At 54.8% G+C, this 19,370-nt stretch overlaps 6 protein-coding genes and 1 pseudogene across 6 annotated transcripts, besides 14 other annotated features; 6 read left to right on the top strand and 1 right to left on the bottom strand.

Moving 5' to 3' along the window:
* Positions 1-17: 17 nt before the first annotated feature.
* Positions 18-46: a microsatellite.
* Positions 47-152: 106 nt separating this feature from the next.
* Positions 153-210: a sequence feature (A-rich).
* A 131-nt stretch (positions 211-341) lies between these two features.
* Positions 342-377: a microsatellite.
* A 142-nt stretch (positions 378-519) lies between these two features.
* On the top strand, positions 520-1,770 carry TraAM80_04883 (acetyltransferase; the record flags this gene model as incomplete). The annotated part of the gene is made up of 1 exon (XM_029381790.1): positions 520-1,770. The coding sequence occupies one exon, from the start codon at positions 520-522 to the stop codon at positions 1,768-1,770; it is 1,251 nt and encodes a 416-aa protein (XP_029238271.1).
* A 268-nt stretch (positions 1,771-2,038) lies between these two features.
* Positions 2,039-2,061: a microsatellite.
* Positions 2,062-2,218: 157 nt separating this feature from the next.
* Positions 2,219-2,241: a microsatellite.
* A 72-nt stretch (positions 2,242-2,313) lies between these two features.
* Positions 2,314-9,054, top strand: TraAM80_04882 (activating signal cointegrator 1 complex subunit 3-like 1; the record flags this gene model as incomplete). The annotated part of the gene is made up of 1 exon (XM_029381789.1): positions 2,314-9,054. One exon carries the CDS (start codon positions 2,314-2,316, stop codon positions 9,052-9,054), a length of 6,741 nt encoding a protein of 2,246 aa, XP_029238270.1.
* A 356-nt stretch (positions 9,055-9,410) lies between these two features.
* Positions 9,411-9,433: a microsatellite.
* A 114-nt stretch (positions 9,434-9,547) lies between these two features.
* Positions 9,548-9,575: a sequence feature (GA-rich).
* A 196-nt stretch (positions 9,576-9,771) lies between these two features.
* Positions 9,772-9,812: a sequence feature (GA-rich).
* A 1,606-nt stretch (positions 9,813-11,418) lies between these two features.
* On the bottom strand, positions 11,419-11,859 carry TraAM80_04881 (uncharacterized protein; the record flags this gene model as incomplete). Its single annotated transcript, XM_029381788.1, has 1 exon — positions 11,419-11,859. One exon carries the CDS (start codon positions 11,857-11,859, stop codon positions 11,419-11,421), a length of 441 nt encoding a protein of 146 aa, XP_029238269.1.
* A 45-nt stretch (positions 11,860-11,904) lies between these two features.
* Positions 11,905-11,943: a microsatellite.
* A 163-nt stretch (positions 11,944-12,106) lies between these two features.
* Positions 12,107-12,766, top strand: TraAM80_04880 (putative formin; the record flags this gene model as incomplete). The annotated part of the gene is made up of 1 exon (XM_029381787.1): positions 12,107-12,766. One exon carries the CDS (start codon positions 12,107-12,109, stop codon positions 12,764-12,766), a length of 660 nt encoding a protein of 219 aa, XP_029238268.1.
* Positions 12,767-13,405: 639 nt separating this feature from the next.
* Positions 13,406-13,429: a microsatellite.
* A 16-nt stretch (positions 13,430-13,445) lies between these two features.
* Positions 13,446-13,486: a sequence feature (A-rich).
* A 141-nt stretch (positions 13,487-13,627) lies between these two features.
* Positions 13,628-13,649: a microsatellite.
* A 429-nt stretch (positions 13,650-14,078) lies between these two features.
* TraAM80_04879 (uncharacterized protein) lies at positions 14,079-16,037 on the top strand (the record flags this gene model as incomplete). The annotated part of the gene is made up of 1 exon (XM_029381786.1): positions 14,079-16,037. One exon carries the CDS (start codon positions 14,079-14,081, stop codon positions 16,035-16,037), a length of 1,959 nt encoding a protein of 652 aa, XP_029238267.1.
* Positions 16,038-16,062: 25 nt separating this feature from the next.
* TraAM80_04878 (hypothetical protein) lies at positions 16,063-16,408 on the top strand (annotated as a pseudogene).
* Positions 16,409-16,677: 269 nt separating this feature from the next.
* Positions 16,678-16,708: a microsatellite.
* Positions 16,709-16,767: 59 nt separating this feature from the next.
* Positions 16,768-19,041, top strand: TraAM80_04877 (cAMP specific 3,5 cyclic phosphodiesterase; the record flags this gene model as incomplete). The annotated part of the gene is made up of 1 exon (XM_029381785.1): positions 16,768-19,041. The coding sequence occupies one exon, from the start codon at positions 16,768-16,770 to the stop codon at positions 19,039-19,041; it is 2,274 nt and encodes a 757-aa protein (XP_029238266.1).
* Positions 19,042-19,316: 275 nt separating this feature from the next.
* Positions 19,317-19,345: a microsatellite.
* Between the last annotated feature and the right edge of the window lie 25 nt (positions 19,346-19,370).

Raw genomic sequence — 19,370 nt, 5'->3', positions numbered from 1 at the left:
CTTCTCCTTTCTTCTACTATATATATATATATATATATATATATATGACCTTGGCTGGCATGCATCATCCTTCTCAGGAAATGGAGGGGTGCCAATCCGTATATATGTACAGTGACTCTTATGAAAGGCAGGAGTTTGTGATCTACGGATGCTTGATTTTTTGTTTTTTGTATTTTATTTGATTTTTTCCCTTTTTCTTTGCTTTTTTTTGTAACTGCTGCACGGTTCACTCGTAATGCTTCCTCTTCCTTTTCCTTTTTTGTCTTGCGTCATCTTTATTCTTCATAGGTTTATTCACATACTGAGCGGGTGCGTCGTAACGCACTTGGCTTTTGGTGTGCATATACATATATATACATATATATATATATATATATTTGTGTTGGTTGTGTGAGTTCTTTTACGGTTCGTTGTCCTGAAAAGTGTGACTGCCGTACATCTCAAATGGCACCCTTCGCAGCCTCCGGTATCTTTGTTGCCGTCGTTGTGGTTGTCGTCTCCGTCTGCGCGTTCCCGTTCATGGTCATACCAGTCGCCGCCCTCGCCGTGGTGCGGTTCACTGTGGGCTTCACTCCCACCGTCCTCAAGCGTTTTTGCGCCGCCTGGTGCGACCATGTGCAGGAGAAGTGGCTGGCGCTTGTGGTGGTACTCGTTGAGTGCGTGCTGAGGCTGCGCCTGGCCTACACAATTGTGTCAACGTCAGCGACATCTCCGTCGCAGCTCGCAGACGTCTTTGCGCCACCACAGCCTGGAAAGTGTAAACTTGTCATTCTCAACCACCGCTCTCGCATTGACTGGCTGGTGATGTTTCCATTTTTCGCGCGCGCGGGTGGGCTGCGGACGCTTCGCATTGTGCTGAAGGACGAGCTTAAGCGCATTCCCATATTTGGATGGTCTATGCAGACCTTCCGCTACATTTTTCTTTCCCGCGACTGGGCCAATGACGAGGCCACAATGCGTGGTTTGATTGCATACTACCGGGAAAGCGATGGTGCCACCATTATGTTCTTCCCCGAGGGTACAGACCTCTCTGAGAGCAACATTGAGAAGTCCAACGCCTACGCAGCACGGCACGGCCTGCCATGCTTCCACCACGTGCTTAACCCCCGTACCACGGGATTTATTGCAATGGCAAACATGATTGGTGCGGCAAACCTTGAGATTATTGATGTGACGTTGGGCTACACGGATTTTGTGCCTGGAGAGCGCCCGGCGGAGGTGTCTGTTGTTAACGGTCGCATGCCAAAGAAGGTGCACATACTATGCACTCGATACCGCATGGCTCAGCAGGCAGAGCCTGTGGATGAGGAGAAGCAAGCGTTGGATGCGGTGCCTACAGATGATGCAGGCCTGCGACTTTGGCTGAACGATCTTTTTGCCAAAAAGGAGCTTTTGCTTTCGCAGTTTTACGCCAACAATCCGGTGGGGTTTGAGGCACACCAAGTTCGTGGCGTTTTTGGTGAGCATTGCGCAGTTTTCACGTACGACGAGGATGAGGAGGCTCTGCATCAGCCTGGCAGCACAAAATTCTTGCGGTTTGTACGTGATATGGGACTTTGGCGTAGTTTTGGTGTCATTTTGCTGTGGTTGCTGCCCGTGCTGTATTGGGTCTTCTTTGGCGGGCTGTACTCGTTCCTCGTGTACGGGCTGTTTGCAAACCTGTGTAGCTGGGTCACGCGCAACAGGGGCGGACTGAACGAGTGGTTGTTCATGCAACAACCTAGGACGGAGGCGACGAGGGAGAAGCGCGGACCCTCTAAGAGAGACTAACGTGAAAAGAAACGCTCCCCCGGCGCATGTTCAAGGGAAGAGCACCAACTAACACCAGTAAGGTGATTTTCATTGCGCTGCACACCCGCAACGCGTCGGCCTGGAGGCTCCTCCTTCATCTCCTCCTTCCCCAACAGAATGAAAACAATTGGGTGAGGAAGAAAAAAGTTAAATAAATAGATGAATTGTGCAGATCTGTTGCGTTACTTATTTTTATTTTTATTTCTGTGTCGGAAAAGGTGAGAAACGGATATTCTCATGGCGTTCATGTGTCTGTGTGTGTGTGTGTGTCGGTGCCGTATGTACTGTGGCTTTATGACGGCTTGTTTTAGTATTATTTTTGTTGTGCGGGAGGTTTTTTTTTTTGTTTCTTCCTGTCTCGTTTTATTTTGCTTCCTACTCCGCGTCTCGTGAGAGAGGTGATCCGTGCAGGGAAAGGCACACGCGCATATATATATATATATATATATACTAGGGAGAGGGAGAAGGTGGGTGGGAGAGAGACATCTGGTGAGTTAAGACGGTAGGAACAAACGGGACGTTATGTCCGTCTCCACGCGTTACGTGCCGCACTCGGAGCAGACAAAGACGCACTATGAGCGATTTCTGCGGGATCTGCGGCGTTGGCTGCCGCCCGGCCTCGATGACGAAATTGGCGAAATCGCCGAGGAAACGCTCTCCATTGTGTGTCGCGCAGGCAGCGGAGCCGCCGCGGGGGGCTCCACGCAGCAGCAGCTGTTGCGGAAACAACTCGAAGGACTCTTCGACACTCCGCTGAGTGCCGAGGCGCTGCATGAGGTGCTGCAGTACGGCCGACTGATTGACGACTTTGTCGTGGTGGAAGAGGCGGTGGAGACGGGGAGGAGTGAGCAAACCGCTAACGGAGTGGACCACCGCGCCGGTGACACCGCCGCCGCGTGGGGCAATGGACTGGGGGACTTGCTCATCATGCAGCAGGAGGAGGAGGAAGGCGACGCGGAGGACTCCTCTGACGTCGACGACAATGAGGCCAGGGTGGCCCGCGACAACCGACGGGAACTAATGAAGTTTGCCGCAGATGTGGAGGGGCTCACAGCCAACGACGACGAGGACGACGATGAGGACGCAATCGGGGACAACAATAACAGCGCTGGTCGGGTGCCACGCGTGACATTTGAGGAAGTCGCATGCAACCCCAACTACGTCCGTGACTCCCTGCGCCGGCTATTCCCCACACAAACGGTTGAGGAGTGTGACGTTCAGGCGGATCGTGTACTGCAGTATGCCGGGCAGCGGCAGGTCGATCAACTGACGCTTGAGACCCAACTCACTGCCTTCCTCGGCGGTTACGACGATGAGACGGTGATGGAATGGATTGCCACCGTCGCCGCCTCGCGTTGGGCGATTGTGTACGGCATGCAGTTTGCTGAGGGGCACAACCAGCAGGAGAAGCAAGCGGTTATGGATGCTATGAAAGCGCACGCAAAGCAGGACTGTCTTGTGGAGCGGTTGTATCAGAGTGTCACTGGCAAAGAGATAGGGCCCAAGGCCGACAACGATAACGAGGAGGGAGACATTGGCGAGCTGAAGCCGCTGCGGCGGGTGGATTTGGAAGCCTACGCGTTTAAAGATGAGAGCACGCCGCATCGTCTGACACGTGCGGTTGTGCCACAAGGCACACAGCGGGCGGTATTTGAAACACATGATGAGGTGATACTTCCGCCCACGGCGGCAGCCACAGGTGACTGCGCCTGCACACCTCTGAGTGCCTTTCCGGCGTGGGCGCAGGTGGCATTCCCGGGTATGACACAACTCAACCCCATGCAGACCAGAACCTTTGACTGCGCCTTTGGGAGTGATGAGAACATGTTGGTGTGTGCACCAACAGGGGCAGGAAAGACAAATGTAGCGATGATGGCAATGCTGCGAGCCATCAGTAATGCCATGACGCCTAGCGGAGCGATCAAACTGCGTGAACTGAAGGTGGTTTACGTGGCACCGATGAAGGCATTGGTGCAGGAGGTGGTACGCACCTTCTCTAAACGCCTTGACCCACTTGGACTAACCGTCATGGAACTCTCCGGGGACTCCAATGCGAACCAAACTCAACTGAACGATGCGCAGCTTATCGTGACAACGCCCGAGAAGTGGGACGTGGTGACGCGGAAGTCAATTGAGCTGGGCGTGGCGGCACTGCTGAAGCTGCTCATTCTGGATGAGGTTCACTTGCTCCACAACGAGCGTGGACCGGTATTGGAAGCGATTGTGGCAAGAACTATGGAGCAGCAACAACTCCGTGGTGAGGCGGGTATTCGTATTGTGGGGCTAAGCGCCACCTTGCCCAATCACGCGGATGTTGCGAGTTTTCTACAGGTTGACCGACAGCGGGGCTTGTTTGTGTTTAACAGCTCCTTCCGGCCAATTCCGCTGCAGCAGACTTTTTGTGCCATCAAGAAGGTGCGTGGGACGAACCAGGTGGCGGTGATGAACCTGGTTGCGTACGACAAGCTACTGCAGGCGGCGATGAACGGGGAGCAGACGATGGTGTTTGTGCATTCCCGCAAGGACACCGAGTACACTGCCATGTACATGATACGGCGGATGGTGGAGGACAAACGGACGCAGTACTTTGTACGCTCAGGCAGTGAGTCGGAGCAGCTGCTACGTGAGGCGGCAGGTAACCCCTCGCTGCCGCTTCGACCGAGCCTGCAGCAAATGCTTCCAATGGGCTTCGCCGTGCACCACGCCGGAATGAGCCGTGAGGAGCGCGAGGTTGTAGAGACGCTCTTTGCCGATCGGCACGTGCGAGTGTTGGTTTGTACCTCAACCCTTGCCTGGGGTGTTAACCTGCCTGCGAACCAGGTGATCATCAAAGGAACCCGCATTTTTAACGGTGCGAGGGGGGAGACAGAACTACTCAGTGCGTTGGATGTTCTACAGATGTTTGGCCGTGCTGGTCGTCTGGGATTTGGCTCATCGCTGGGAAGGGCCGCCGTCATCACGAATGCTGACGACCTGCACTACTACCTGAGCGTGCTAAACGACCAGCTTCCCATTGAGTCACAGATGATGCGGCGGTTAATTGACATGCTCAACGCGGAGGTGGTGCTTGGCCATGTGGGCAGCGTCGCGGAAGGGGTGCGGTGGCTGCAACGAACATATTTGTACGTTCGAATGCAGCGTTCACCGGAACTATATGGAGCACGGGCCAGCAATGCCGACCCACTTTTCCTGCGCCATCTGGAGAGGATTGTGCACACTGCAGCAGATGACCTTCGGCGCTGTCAACTGGTCGACTACGACGCACACGCCCGGCGCATCTCCCCCAGGCCGTACGGCCGAATTGCATCCTTTTACTACATCACAGCCGCCTCCATGACCACCTACCTCACGCACCTCGGGAGCACGATGCACGATGTTGACTTGTTTCGTCTTTTTGCCATGTCAAAGGAGTTTGCACACATTTTGGTGCGCCCCGAGGAGCAGGCACAGCTGCAGTATTTGTTGGAAAATGCCCCCATCGCCGTTCGGGAAAGTCGCTACACCCCCTTGGCGAAAATTAACATACTTCTGCAGTGCTACATCAGTGGTATGCATTTGCAGGGCCTACCGTTGATGAGCGAGCTTGTCTATGTGAAGGACTCTGCCCAACGTATCTTCCGTGCTTTGCACGAGATCTGCCTGGTGCGTGAGTACGGCCGCACTGCGCGTCAGGTGCTACACCTTTGTCTCATGGTGGCACATCAACAGTGGATGGTGCAGTCTCCTGTGCGACAGCTGCGTCACACCGTCACCCCAAAGAACTTTGCTTCCTTCATTCACACACTAGAGAGTCGTCGTGTTTCGTGGGAGGAGGTGCGGACGTGGTCACGTGAGGATCTCGCCGAGAAGCTGAGCGACGAGCGCCGCGCTGAGTTGGCGTACGAATGCATTCATCAAGTACCACACTTTATGTTGGAGGCGGCCGTGCGACCTCTCACTCGTAACATGTTGTACGTCGACGTTGACATCACACCAGACTTCACCTACAACGAGGAATTGCACAGTCAGACGGCCGGGGACCTCCTCCTCACGGTTGAGCACACCAATGGCCGCATCCTTCACCATGAGCGATTACACTTGATGAGGGAGACTCTTCGTGACAGCGAACCATTTTCCGCTCCAACGATTGTGGTGCCCATTGTTGAGCCGAAGCCGACGCACTACTTCGTACGCTGCCAGTCGTTGTACTGGCTTGGGGCGGAGTGCTCCGTCGCCGTATGTCTGATGAACGTGCGACTACCCGAGATTGCCCCGCCGTTGCTGGAGATGCATCAACGTCCCTCCACCCTGGAAGATGAGACGATACGCGACGTCTCCGCGACGCTGCAACCGTACGGCTTAGAGGCTGCTGCAGAGAAGGTGTTCCCCTTCACCGAGTTCTTCCCAGCGCAGCGGGACCTCGTGGTACCTGTTATGGAGCACCCCACAGAGAACGTCTTCGCAGCGCTACCGCCCGGCGGTGGTAAGACGGCCATTGCAGAGCTCTTTATCTTGCAATTTTTGCTGGAAGGGGCTTTGTTAGAGACACAGCTTGAGGCCTGCGAGGAGGCGCCTGTGGTGAACAGTGCCGTGCCCGCAGCGGAGCGACAACTTTTGTACCTCACAGCCCATGAAGCGTGTGCCACGCGCCGCTTTCAAGACTGGCGGTTTAAATTTGGTGAGGGTTTGCAACAGCGGGTGACAAAGTTAGAACCTTTTGGGGAGGAGACATCGGCAAAGGTGGAAAAGTTCCGTCAGGCTACTATTATTATTGCAAGTGGTAGCGGTTTGGCCCCGTTGATACGTCGAGGGGCGGCGGATTGCCTTGCAGGCGTTACCCACATCATTCTCGATCACGTGCATCTTATTCGTGCGCCGGAGGGACGTTGGATGGAGGAATGCCTGGCACGATTGCTTTCCAAGCCGTACTTGGTGAACAATGGACAAAAGCCGGCTCGTCTCCTTGCCCTCTCGTACCCACTGATCAGCTGCACTGAGGTGTCGCGGTGGATGAAGATACCGGCATCGCGGCAGCACAACTACGGCAATTCATACCGTCAAATACGTGTACGTTTAGAGGCTTTGGAGCAGGGAGGGGCCCGCAGTCGATATGAGGCAGCCACCGTTTCTGCATTGAAGGAGCTACAGAAAGTGCGCTATGCATCGACACCAAATGTGGTGTTTGTTCCCACCGCGCGAGAGGCCGAGGAGCTTGCCAAACGCATCGTCCTCCGCTGCCGAGACTTTATCCCCAATGCGGGCTGTGAAGATGTGGAAGATCAAGCGCTCGCGCTGCTGCTCTCAGCTGGTGTGGCCTACATGCACCGGGGGACAAGCCTCTTGGATGAGTTGATTATCATAAGCCAGGTAGAGAAGCCAGTGCGACACCCGGAAACAGAGGCGGTACTTCCGTTAGTGCTTGTCTGTACGTTTGAGGCGGCGTGGCGGTTGCCGGCTGCATTGTTCGGGACGGCATTTGTCTGCGCTGCAGAGCGTTTTGGTGCTGCCAGCACCGACGTCAATGCGTCTGGTGGCGACTGCGCGGTGTCTGAACTTCTCCAAATGACTTCTCGGGCGCTCAATGAGGGGGTTGTTTACTGCCGCGCTGCACGGCGTTGGGTGTGGAGCAAGCTACTGAATGACCCACTCCCACTAGAGTCGTATCTACGATATCCAGACGACTTCCGTGATACCCTTAACGCTGCTGTGGCACAGGGGCGAGCTAGTGACATGCCAGGCGTTTTACGCATTCTCCAGAGTCACTACTTTTTGTACCACTTACGCACAAACCTGCATTTCTACGGTGTGCCCACGAAGGACGATATCCCGGCGTATGCCTCGGAGTTTGCTCGGTCGGTTATTGCCTCCCTACAACAGGTGGGTTGCGTTTCTGTGACGGAGGGTGATGAGGATGTGACGGTGACGGTTTGCCCAACAGCGCGAGGCATTGCGGTGTCGCATCACGGTATCTCGGTAGAAACAATTGAGGCCATTGAGGAGGTAGCCTCAAGCACGCGTGCCGCTACTGTGGCTGACGTGTGGCGGCTGATTGCTTCCACTTGTCGTGAGTTGACACCAGAGTACGTGGGTGACGCTGCCCGCATCACAGATGCTGCTGAGATGCAGGCTTTGCAGATAATCGCACGGGTGTTTCCCAAAGGGTATGACATACAGTACGTTGACTTGGACTTTGGCAAGGGCTGGACGAAGGTCCAACTGCTTGTCCTTGCACACTGTGCTCGGATGTTTGTAGATGAGGCTTGTATAACTACAGAGGACGAGGATGATAAACGAATAATGGCCGCAAAGCACCCCTTCGCTTCGCCATCGACGGCGGCTATTGACCCGCAGCTGCTTCTTGACATCCCCAGAGTTGTGGCAGAACGGTTGCGGGAGGACCTCTACGGCCTTCTGCCGTCCGTGCTGAATGTGGTACGAGGTGCGTGTGAAATATTTGACGCCAGGACTCAATGGCGGCAGGCACGTTATTTGATGCGTCTCTCCGCCCAGATCGAGCGACGCACCTGGGGATTTGAAGACCCGTTATTGCAACTCTCCTGTGTGCAGAACTCAATGGCACTACGCGAGGTGCTGATGGCTGCAGGAACGGCGGAGGCGTCATGGTCTCTTGTGCGCTTGCAGGAGCTTTGTGCCCAACCTGAGACGCCAGAAGCGGAACTTGCATGGAAGACACTCTCACACACGTTGGTGACAGCGTTGCAGCGGCGTGGCCTCGTAACGAATGCGGCAACTGAAGCTGAAGTTCTTTTGGGGCGCCTGCGTGCCGAGGCCGCGGCGTTGCCGCGTGTCATCGCGCTCACGGCCACAGGAACCGTGGAAGAGGTGAATGGCGCGCACGTCTTCGTGGTGCAGGTGGAGGGGCGCATTGCATGCATGGTACCACCCTTGTCGTGGCCGTCGTCTTCGTCGCCTGCGGTGCATGACGGCGAGTCACTGGGTCCGTGGTGGATGCCGTGCGTTGTGCATCATCAGGGGCGGCCCGACGTGCCGGAGCGTCTGCTGGCGTTGCGTGTGGTGACACCAGTGAACGTGCCTGACGGCGCTGATGTGGCAGCAGAGGCCGAAACCAACAAGAGGAGTGAGGCTGTGCTAGCGGCAGCCGGCACAAAATTATCACCGCTTTGGCGTATTTCTGGCACACTGTCGTTTCCTCTGCATGACGTGGATGGGGAGGACTTGGAGACGCTGAAGATGACGGTGGCGGTGATCGCGGCGCGTTACGTCGCGGACGCGGAGGTGGACGTCGTCTTCACCGCCGAGTGAAGCAGCGCTGCGGTGGAGACCACATCGCCCGTTCTTCTGCGCCTGCACCGCTCCTCTGCTTTTGCACATGGTGGTGGTGGTACTGCTGCGCGAGGTGGTGGCTGAGGAAGTGCCAGGGCAAAAATGAGAGAAACAAGTAATAATAATACTACTGATAATTACAGTGCCAAGGGGCGTGGGTTACTGCGGAGATGGGAGGGCCTAGGGTGCGCCGGAAGGAACCCTGCGGGGGAGCGTACGGCCAACGAAAAAACAGACAGTCCGGGAAATCGTCTAGGAAAGAGGGAGGGCAAGCCTGACGTGGTGTACTCATGGAACCAACAGAGAAGAGTTACGGAGGCGGAGGGTGATTGGCAAGAGCGAGAGAGAGAGAGAAAGAAACGGAAGTAACGGCAAAGCGGGCCGGAGGTTGAGGGCGGAGGGCCTTAGGCGGTGTGGCATACATGGCGCACACGCACGCCCAGGGAACGACGGGAGGGAGAGTACGACGCCCTCTTCTTCTTCTTCGGCTTCTCCTGCTTGGCTGCTTTGGAACACGCACCCGGCCAAGACAACCACCCTCATCGGCGGGTGCGGCGCGGGTGTCTTGTTGCTGCCCACTTTTGTTGTTGTTTTCTTCTTACCGCTCTTTTTGTGTTATTTTTCGCTCTACGTGCCGTCCATTGCCTCACTGCCAAAAAGCATGTGTGTTCTCATGATGCTTATCATCTCCGCTGCCTTTCACTCTCCCTCTCTCTCCCTCTCTTTCACTCTCTTCTTGTGGTTGCTGTGATTGTACCCGCAACGATCTGTTTCTTTTCCCGAGCGGAGGAGCATATGCTACGGAGGTGGGGGAAATAAAAGAAAACAGCAACGTCCCCACCCTTGCATAAGTACGGTGTTGTTAAGCAGCAGACAGCGAATGGGGAGAGAGGCAGACAATGAATAAGAGAAAAAAACAACAACAACAAACGGGGGAGCGCCGTCGTCAGTGAAGGTGCCGCAAACTTGTAGGAGCACAATTCCGTTCATTGCGGGGGTCTTTTGCGCCTACCCCGCCCTCTTTTTTATTTTTGTTTCTGCTACTCCTGAGGTGGGGAGAGAGACGAGAGGATGACACTGGTGCACATTTGCGAAGAATCATTGGAGCCACGCTCGCACCCCTTTTGCCCCTCCCCCTGTTTTTTTCTTTCTTTTCTACCTCTCGTCTCGTGTGCCACATCACGGCCTTACCAGTGGGCGTACAGACATATATAGATGGAGTGTGTGACTTGCAGCAAAAGCTGTCGTAATGATTTTGGTCTGTTTCCAGTACCCTGTTCCGCATCCACGGCAGGGGGGTTCCGTTGCTGTTCTCATGACTGTCAACGCCGGCGTCCAACAGCAGCCGCCGGAGAGCGTCTTGACGTTGGGCGGACTTGAGGGCGATGCATTACGCTGCTGTGTATTTTGTCAATGACGCAGAAGACAATACACCTTTTCTCGAGCAAGAGCCTGTCGCAGCAACTCCAAAGCACGGCAGTGCGTTGTGTTCGCCGGAGTGGCGCCAGTTACGGGGGCTCGCTTTCGAGATTACAGCCTATAGAGGCTGTCGTCGATAGAAACAGAGGTGCGGATAGTGGTAGAATGGGAATCATGGTGATGCATTCATAAGAGATTTTGGCGTTGAGCAACGCGTTGGAGATGTTCCCAGAGCATGCGTAGGAGGTGGCTGTCGCTGCACAGGGTGAACGTGGACTGATACTGGCTATTCTTTGCAGCGAGGTTGATTATCGTGCGTTGCAGGGCGAGTCATCACTGCCGTCAGCTCAGCGCTCACGAAGAGGCAGCTTTTGTGGCAGTGAATCTTCGCCGCGGCTGCAGTACGGCTTAAAGCGGGCGATGCGGGAAATCATAAAGCTCTTGAGCATGAGCACTTGCCTCTATCAAAGGAGGGAGACGTGATTCAGGTGCTCGACGCCAGCGATGGAGACGCCCAGGAGGCGCTCTCTGTGGTCAAGGTGATATTTGGGGAGGTAAGCGGCAGCTCTGCCCAGGAGGCGGTGCAGCTTGCTGAAAGTATGTCGGGGGCAGGCGGTGAAGAACCTTCAGACGTACATGAACCTCCTCAGCAGATTGCTGGAGGACACATGTGCCGAGGTGCTTCACACGGAGTTTCCAGAACCACCTCCCATGCGGGACATAGAGGGCACTCTAAGGCTCACCGACGGAGACTTGACGCGGACTCAACTGTATCTTGAGTGCGTGTCCGCACAGAGGGTGAACCGAGGGCACCTTGGAGCGGCCATTGGGTCAGCGGAACAGAAGATTGATAGATACATGGGCCACTGATAATCGAGGCGGCTCTCCTCCGCTGTCAGCATCGCCAACCCACTATATTGCAGATCATCCGACCTCGTTTTTTGCGCTTGCAGGGAGAGGTGGGCCGTCTGGTGAGGCAACGGTTCCACTTAGTCGCGTGGCATCCACGCCGTGCCCACCAGCGAGCCTACTTCCAAGGGTCGAAACCATTTCCCGTGTGACGCAACAAAACGCACCTGAGAGTGATGGGGTAGCAGCGGGGTCACGGTCGACATCTGCAGAAGTGTTCAAAATGATGCCGCAGGTTGCAGGAGCTCCATTGATGGAGAAGCGAACAAGAGATGGTGGCGTGCACGTCCTGAACAGTTCAGTGGACAAAATGGAAGATGACACGCTGTCGCTGCGGAGCGCCGCTGCAATTGAATGCGCATTTCGTGCGTCTAAAGAGCGCAAAGAGCCTGAAAACAGGGCGTTTAGTTCTTGCTGGGTTTGCCTTACCCCAGAACCCATTGCCATTGCCTCCATCAGACACTACAGCAACGTCTGGGCTGTTCGCACCAGCTTGACTTTCACTACCGCTACCACTACCGCCACCGCCGCCAATGACCAAATAAGAGGCCGCAGAGCTTGGTTTTTGCACGTACGGTTCCCATTGAGACCAAAAGAAATGTTCCGAATAAATCCGAGTTTAAATCAAATCATATGATTGAGCTCCTCGATGAGTACCGTAAGGAACTGATGAAAAGTGTCAAGCGGACTGAGACGAAGTCCGATGAAAAAGGCTCAATGGGTAATAGAGGTTTTTTTAGAGCCTAACTGTGAGCGGAACGTGGGCATTATACTTCAATTCCTGCGGATTCCCATACATACGGATGAAGCAAGCGTGCGCACGTTTGATGAACTGACCCTTGGCGAGGAAGACATCTCTGGTCTCGCCAAAATTATGTCTGAAGTCGAGGATATACGGGCCATTAACGGATGGATGAAGCGTAATTCAAAGGCGAGCACCACGCGGCCTCCTCAGATGTGTGTCCCCGTACGCTTCTTTATGATGGGGATGAAGATTAGGTTCTATGTCGAGTGCCTGCAATGTTGGAATTTAAAGAATGAATTCGAGGGGCGCATTGACGACCTTAAGGCGAAGATTCACCGTACGACAGAGCCGCCGCACCTACCTTGCATGTTGCAGTTTGTCCTTGCCATCAGCAACGTGCTAAACACCGGCAGTCAGCTTCAGGGGGCAAAAGGGTTTCGTACCACGCAACTGGCACAAATCATTGACTTTCAAACAACAAACGGCAGGTGTGTCCTCTTGAATCACTTGAGATCATCCATCAGTAGGACCCTGCTGTGCACCACTGCACAGAGAAACTGTTGCCGGCGGTGGATCATGCATCCACCTTTGATGTTCCAGGCGTCGCTGGTGAGCTGAAACCCCTGAGTGCTTGCCGACAAAAAAAAGTGTGCGCCGCTCGCTCGTGCGATTTCAGACGGCACGCCGTGGACGACGAGGCTTTGGAAGTTCATCTGCACCGCCTTTCCAGCACTGGAGCGTGCCGAGCAGCTGATAGGTGAGTTGACGGCGAAGATTGAGCTGATGCAGTTACGCTTCTGTTAGAATCCTGCGTTATTTCAGATGAATGACGCGCTGCGGTGCCGGGTAAACCTTGCAAAGATGTACAAGATTGAGCGAGACCAATTGCTGGCGCGAAACGAACTACCGTCGAAGGCGCAGACACCCGCTGCAAGGCATCTGCCGACTGCCAAGCATGAACACGATGTGAGGGACACTGCCAAGGTGTCCCATGGGGATCACCGCTTGCCGCGAGCTTGCGAAGCAAAGATACAAAGACAACACAATGGGTAGCCGTCTCCGCGCAGGCATCCCTCACGCCTGCGCAGAGGAAGGAGAAGGGTTTAGTGAACCACACCCAGAGAGCTGGAAATCGGGCTGAACGTCTTGAAAATGCATTCCACGGCGTCTCCAGCAATGGCGGTAGTGCTCGTGAGCCCCACACAGTAATTTCCCCTGTTTTTTTTCTTTTTGCAGCTCTTTTTCTCTCCTTCTCCAACACATACACACACACACGCACACCTTTGACATGTATACATCTTTCTGTTGACATTTCTATGTTTTTTTTTCTTTTCTTTTGCCATGAGACCTTTATTTGGAGTACAATTATGTCTGTGCGTGTGCTGGGTATCAGCTTTGCTCTGCTTAATAGCTCTTCCTCACGTTTCTTTTCCCTTGTGCTATCCTGCTGCGTAGTATATACATATTTGTTTTTCTCTCTGTGTGCGTGTGTCTGTGTGTGCCCTTGCCTGTCTGGGCGTCTGTATTGTACCTGCTGCTCTTGTTGGTTTTGTTGCTCCTGGTGTCTTCGCATGACGCTAGTGCCAGTTGGCTGCTCCGCTTTCACGCCGCCTTGTACGCGAACTTTCCTCTTACTGCACCATGAGCCTTCCTTTTTGTCGCGCCCTCGGTGCTCCGTTTCTACATGATCGCTTTGCACACATACACACACATGCATACATACAGTGTGTGAGAGAGAGAAGCATACAAGGAGACAGTGTGCCGGCAGCAGTATTGCAATAGACAATGCGGGTGCGGACGAGGCGGGAGGGAGTGGATGGCAGCTTCACGGTCGCTGAGGCACGCGGCGATCTTACGCGTGTCTGTGTGACCCTGCGAGAGGCAGGGGGTACGGCGCCCTGCGTGGAGGCATTTGACTCGATCCAGTACAATGTGCGCGTTGGCTCCCGCACCGCATTTCTTTTGCGCGGCGTCGCACCGTGGCATGGACGACCTCCCGTCAGCGGCAAAACGCTTGAAGGAAACGCCAGCACCACCACCACGAGTTGTGCCCATGCCAGTGATGACGTGGCGATTGCGCGTGGCACTTCACGTTACGGCGGTGGTGTGGACACGATGCCAGCGGCAGGGGCGGAGGTGTTTGCTGCCCATGCACGCGCCGCCGACGAGGTGGATCGCCACGACGCGCTCGTTGAGCTCTCGCAACGCATTGGAGGAGGGGTTTGCGGACACTCACAACACCGACGGCCGTGGCCGCTCCCTTCTGACACCGCAGGTGGCTCGAGAGCTTCTCGCGCGCTGGCTGATGCAGAGCCTAAATGAAACGACGGAGGCGCGGGCGAGCCGCGACACCGTGACGCTTCTGGACCACGGCGCGCCTGTTCGCCTCCGCCACGGCGACACCACACCGTACACCGTGGTGGAAGTGTCGGAAATGGCTGGTGGGCAGTACTGGGTTGACGTTGTAGCGGCCGCGTCAACAGCGGGGGACCGCAGGCGCGTGGACCGCGACGACGTCGTCCTGCATCCGCCGAAGCCTGTGTACTTTGATCCGTTGCTTCCTGCCGACGAGCTCAACAGCCCCCGCGGCACATCAACATGTCTTTTCCTCGCGTCCACGCTCGCGTTGCGAGGGAGGCGTCTCCCACACGATAATGCAATGACAGTCGTGGGCGGCATGCAGGGCTTTCCAAGGAAAGTGTCGGTCCGCATGGGCCACTGCGCATGCGAGCTTAGAAAAAGGCTGAGAGTGCGGTGTCTGGCACGACGCTCCGGCGTTGATGCGCCGGACATGACGCCGTCGCGACGGCTGGAGTTGCAAATGATGCACGACTGTGTGACGCTGCGCTACGCGGGCCGGACGATTGAGGTACTTCAGCGAACGCTCGAGCGGTTGTCGCTGCTGTGGGACGCACGCCTGGAAAGAGAGCGAGGCTGCAATGAAGTCAATGGAGGCTGTGCGGCGTCAGCACGAGAGTTGTGGCAGTGCGTCGTGACGCAGCAGGCGACGGCGGCCAATGGATCGCATACGTTCGTGACATCGGAGCCCTTTTTCATTTCTGCCTTCACCATGCTGCTGCGGTACCGCTCGCTGCTTGGGGACATGGGCTACAATCAAGGCCCACACGCCGCTGTCCCGCCTTCTGTCATGCGGGAGCTGCATGACGCCTTTGACGTACGCTGTGAGGCCTTCGCCAGCCCCATTAATGCACAACTCCCGCTCTTCGGTTCTCTCTTTCCTGACACAGATTACTGCTTTGGCAGCCTTGGCTCTTTTTTTGACCTCAAACTCATCGCCGGCCACTATGAAATGAACCCGCCGTTTGTCACCGCCGTGCTGCAGCGCCTAGAAACATTCCTGCTGCACGACGTGCTCGCGTGTCACGACGGTGCAGCTGACTCCTCGTTGCTGTTTGTTGTTGTGTTGCCGTCACACGACTTGGATGCGGCGGAGGCGGAGGAGAAGGTGACTCAGGTCGCTCCAACTTCGCTGCAGCAGCGACACACGACGAAGAGTAAACTTTGCAGGAGTAACAACAATAACACTTATGATGAGGGTTGTGATGGCGGCGGCGGTGGTGAGGGCAGGGAAAGGTGGAAGCGCCCAGGAAGTGCCAAGGAACGGGTGAGCACGGAACGGGTTCTGCGGGAGAGTTCGTTCTGCTTGGCCCACACCCTCTGCGCCGCTGCTGAGTCCGCGTACGTGGATGGCCATCAGCACCTCCTGCGTGCACCACTGTTCTGCATAGGCACACCCACGCGACTGATTGTCTTGGGGAACAGTGCAGCCCGCCGCCGTTACGGCGATGCCGCCGAGAAACTCGCTACTGTGAAGGACACGTGGCGCCGTTACACTCTTGAGTCCAAGCTGGTCAGGGGCAGTGCGTGACGCGCCACTCTGCCTACACATCCCTTTGCTACTTCTCGCTCGCCATATATGTGTGTGCGCATGGAGGAAGAAGCGATTTCACCTCTATGTCATTCTTTTCTTTTGCTTTTGCCTCCCCCAAACTCTGCTTTCAGTGGCATGCGTGATGCCTTTTTTTTCTCTTTCTCTTCTCTACTGTGTCTCTCTCCATTACACACGCACATTCACGCACTTCCTCTTTTTTTTTTTTCCTTTTGTCAGCAACACCTACACGCGGAGGCAAGTGCCACTAGAGCTGGGAGGAAGGGAGTGTGGGTGTCCAGCGTTAGCAGAACGGAGAAAACAGGCAAGCAAACAAACGCACCCGAAGAGAGAGAGAAAAAAAAAAGAAGACAGGGTGACCACAACAGGGGAAGGAGAGACGCTGCAGCTGACGCCACCAACGGCGGATATTCTCACCACACTTTTGCGGCTGTGAAACAAAGAAGTAACACTCACTTAACGGCAGCAATAAGGAGCAGAGCTCTGTGAGTCGCGGCAGAGGGAGACTGGTACCCTTTTCTCTCTAATATCGGGTTATTCACGCACCCACAGCACTACACAACTGCGTAAAAATAAACAGAAGGGAACGAAACAAGACACCAACCAAGGAAACTGAAGTACAGCAGCAAGCAGCAACAACAGCAACAACAGTGGTGGTGGCAGTAGAGGGAGGTCGGCGCCTTTTCCTTTTTTGCCCCGTTGAAGGACAATGAAGACGCATCTGTCGCATGTCCCCGTGAACCGCCCTGAGGTTACGCCCAAGGAGCGGCTTATGGCCCGATTTATCGCCCAGCTGAGGAGGCGGTTGGCGGAGTCCACAACCCTGGATGAGTTCCGGGCGTGGGTGGGCGAGCATGCTGAGGCGCTGGAGGCCTCGGTGTTGGAGGCGAGGCCGCGCCAGCGTGTGGATACGTTCCAGGATATTTTTGCCACCCCAACCACGCCGGGGTCGATTTCCGAGAACGGAGACGAAGGCATTGAGAGTGCGACGTACTGGGGCTATGGGGAGCAGGGCAACACGTTCGCCTCATACCCCTCGTTGACAGAGTTGGTCTGCGTGGATAGCCCAAGCAGCAATGCGAAAACATACAAAAATTCCTCACGAATGACAGTCGCCTCCGAATTCACTCCAGTAGCCTCACTGAAGCGTGAAAAAAGTCTGTTGATGCACTCAGCCGGAAGTATCAATTATTGCGAAGATACCAAGACTGACAAGGATGTCACATCGGTTCTGCAACTCTCATCGCTATGGGCGCCCAGTGTGTTCCAGCGTGGTGCTTCAAAGCTGCCGGGCCGTGGCAAACAAGGCCGTGATTGCGAAACAAATCCGCTGGAGTCCGGCGACAGCTGTGGCAGCATCAACCAGTCGTTCTCACTGCTGGCGGAAAGCATCTATAGCTCAGCGGGTATGACCCATCGCCCAGGAGCACCACCACTTCCGAAAGACATGTCTATCCTTGATTTGAGCAATCAAGGTGAACTTGGTGAGGGAATGCCGGCGTTTTCGCTTGATGGGCGATTTCCAAATCAAGGGCCAATTTTTTCCCGTTCTAATTCGCGGCATTCTCCTGTGCTACGTCCTGTTGCGCAGGTGCGGGAGGCGCTTCGTACCCTTGGCGTCCCATTTCTAGAGAATGTGGAATCCTCGAATGTGGACGTCCTTCAATATGAGGAAATTTACGGTGTTAACGCCTACGTGTACACATGTCTTAATATTCTCCTCCGGTACAACTTTTCAGTGCAATTGGGCTTTCATCTGGGACGTCTTCTTTGCTACTACAACACTGCCGCCAAGTACATTTTTTGGAGGAATCCATTTCATAGTATATGCCATGCGACAGATATTGTTTTAGCGGCCCATCAGTTTTTACAGCAGCCCTATGTGGCGGAGAATTTCAGTGACGAGGAACTGTTTAGCTTTCTCTTTGCCTCAACCGTGATGAAGCTTGGTCACGTGGGGATGAGCAACGCATTTTTGATTAGCATCCACCACCCGTATGCTGCCTTTCACGGATTTCTCTCTCCGCAGCAGAGCATCAGTATTGCGTTGGGGTTTGCCTTATTAGATGCCCCGGAGTGCCATTTTCCAACCTTCGCCGCTGCACAGGAGGGAACAGACAATTATATGCCGTCGCTGTGGACGCCTGCCAAGGAGATAGAGTTTCAGGAAATGACATCTCGACTCATTATTCCCACGGATGAACGGGATCACCAGATGCTGCTTACTCAATTACAACAAGTCCTGCAGGAGGGCGCAGGGAATGTTGTGCGTGAGAGTCACTTGATGATTATTTTGCAGAATGTTTTGCATGCCGCTGACTTTTGTTATGTGTTTCGTTCCCCGCCTGTGTACCGAGCTACCGCCGCCCGTGCAGTGGCAGAGATTTACCAACAAGAGCAAACCCGCCTTTGGTTTCAGGGGAATGGAGTAATACGTTGGCCCTGGCACGAAGTCAACTTCGGCACTGGTGAGGAAGGCTTGACCCCACAAACAAACAACAATACATTGGAGGGAAGCCCGATTTCTATTGAGGACACCTTAATATTTAAAAACGATTCTCATCAGATGAAGGCGCCACTGAGTTCCTTTGATGTGCCCGGCGGCATCACCTTCAGTGATGCGTCCATAAAGTCTTCGGCAGGCTCTTTCTGTGGGGTGTCGGGCTTTTCTTCACTCTATCATGCGAAGGTGTTGCAGCTGACGGTGCTGGAGGCGGTGTTTTTGCCGTTCATATTTACTCTTTCGCCATTTGTGCCGGACTACTGGTTGACAAATGCGCAGAGTAACTTGGTGTGGCTCGACGACTTCCATCCTGACGTCTTCGAGGCCGATGTGATGAGGGTACTACGCAATCCTGAGTTTGGGGGACCTCGGTTGCGGTCAGCGGGCCCCTGCGGGTTTGAGCGTCGGGTGGTGCGACGCATTCTGGACCCACTCTTTCGTCATCGCAAAGAGGAATTGAAGAAGTGGACGGGGAGCTGAGAGGGGGCGGCTCCACCGGGGCATATTAGACGGCGAAGTGAAGGAGCGCAGATGGGCTGAGAAAACCGCAGGGGAGGGCCACACGCCTGCACGTGAATGTAGACAAATATTGACGTACGTACACACACATTTGTGTTTTTTATGTGTGCATGTGTTATCGTAAATGGAAGTTTGATGAGCTGAGGAGGCATGAATAAAATGTGAGAAAAACGGACCCTCAACTCCTAAGAAAGAACGAAAAAATTAATGGAAACGGAAACGCAACAACAAGCAGGAAAAAAAAAAGAAAAAAACAAAACACAAACCCCCCCCCCCCCCCACACACACAC

This window comes from Trypanosoma rangeli, assembly GCF_003719475.1.
Source record: "Trypanosoma rangeli strain AM80 chromosome Unknown Tra_15.4_contig_00150, whole genome shotgun sequence".
NCBI lineage: Eukaryota > Euglenozoa > Kinetoplastea > Trypanosomatida > Trypanosomatidae > Trypanosoma > Trypanosoma rangeli.
Note: the sequence above shows the minus strand (reverse complement) of the source record. Positions and strands in the feature narration are given on the sequence as shown.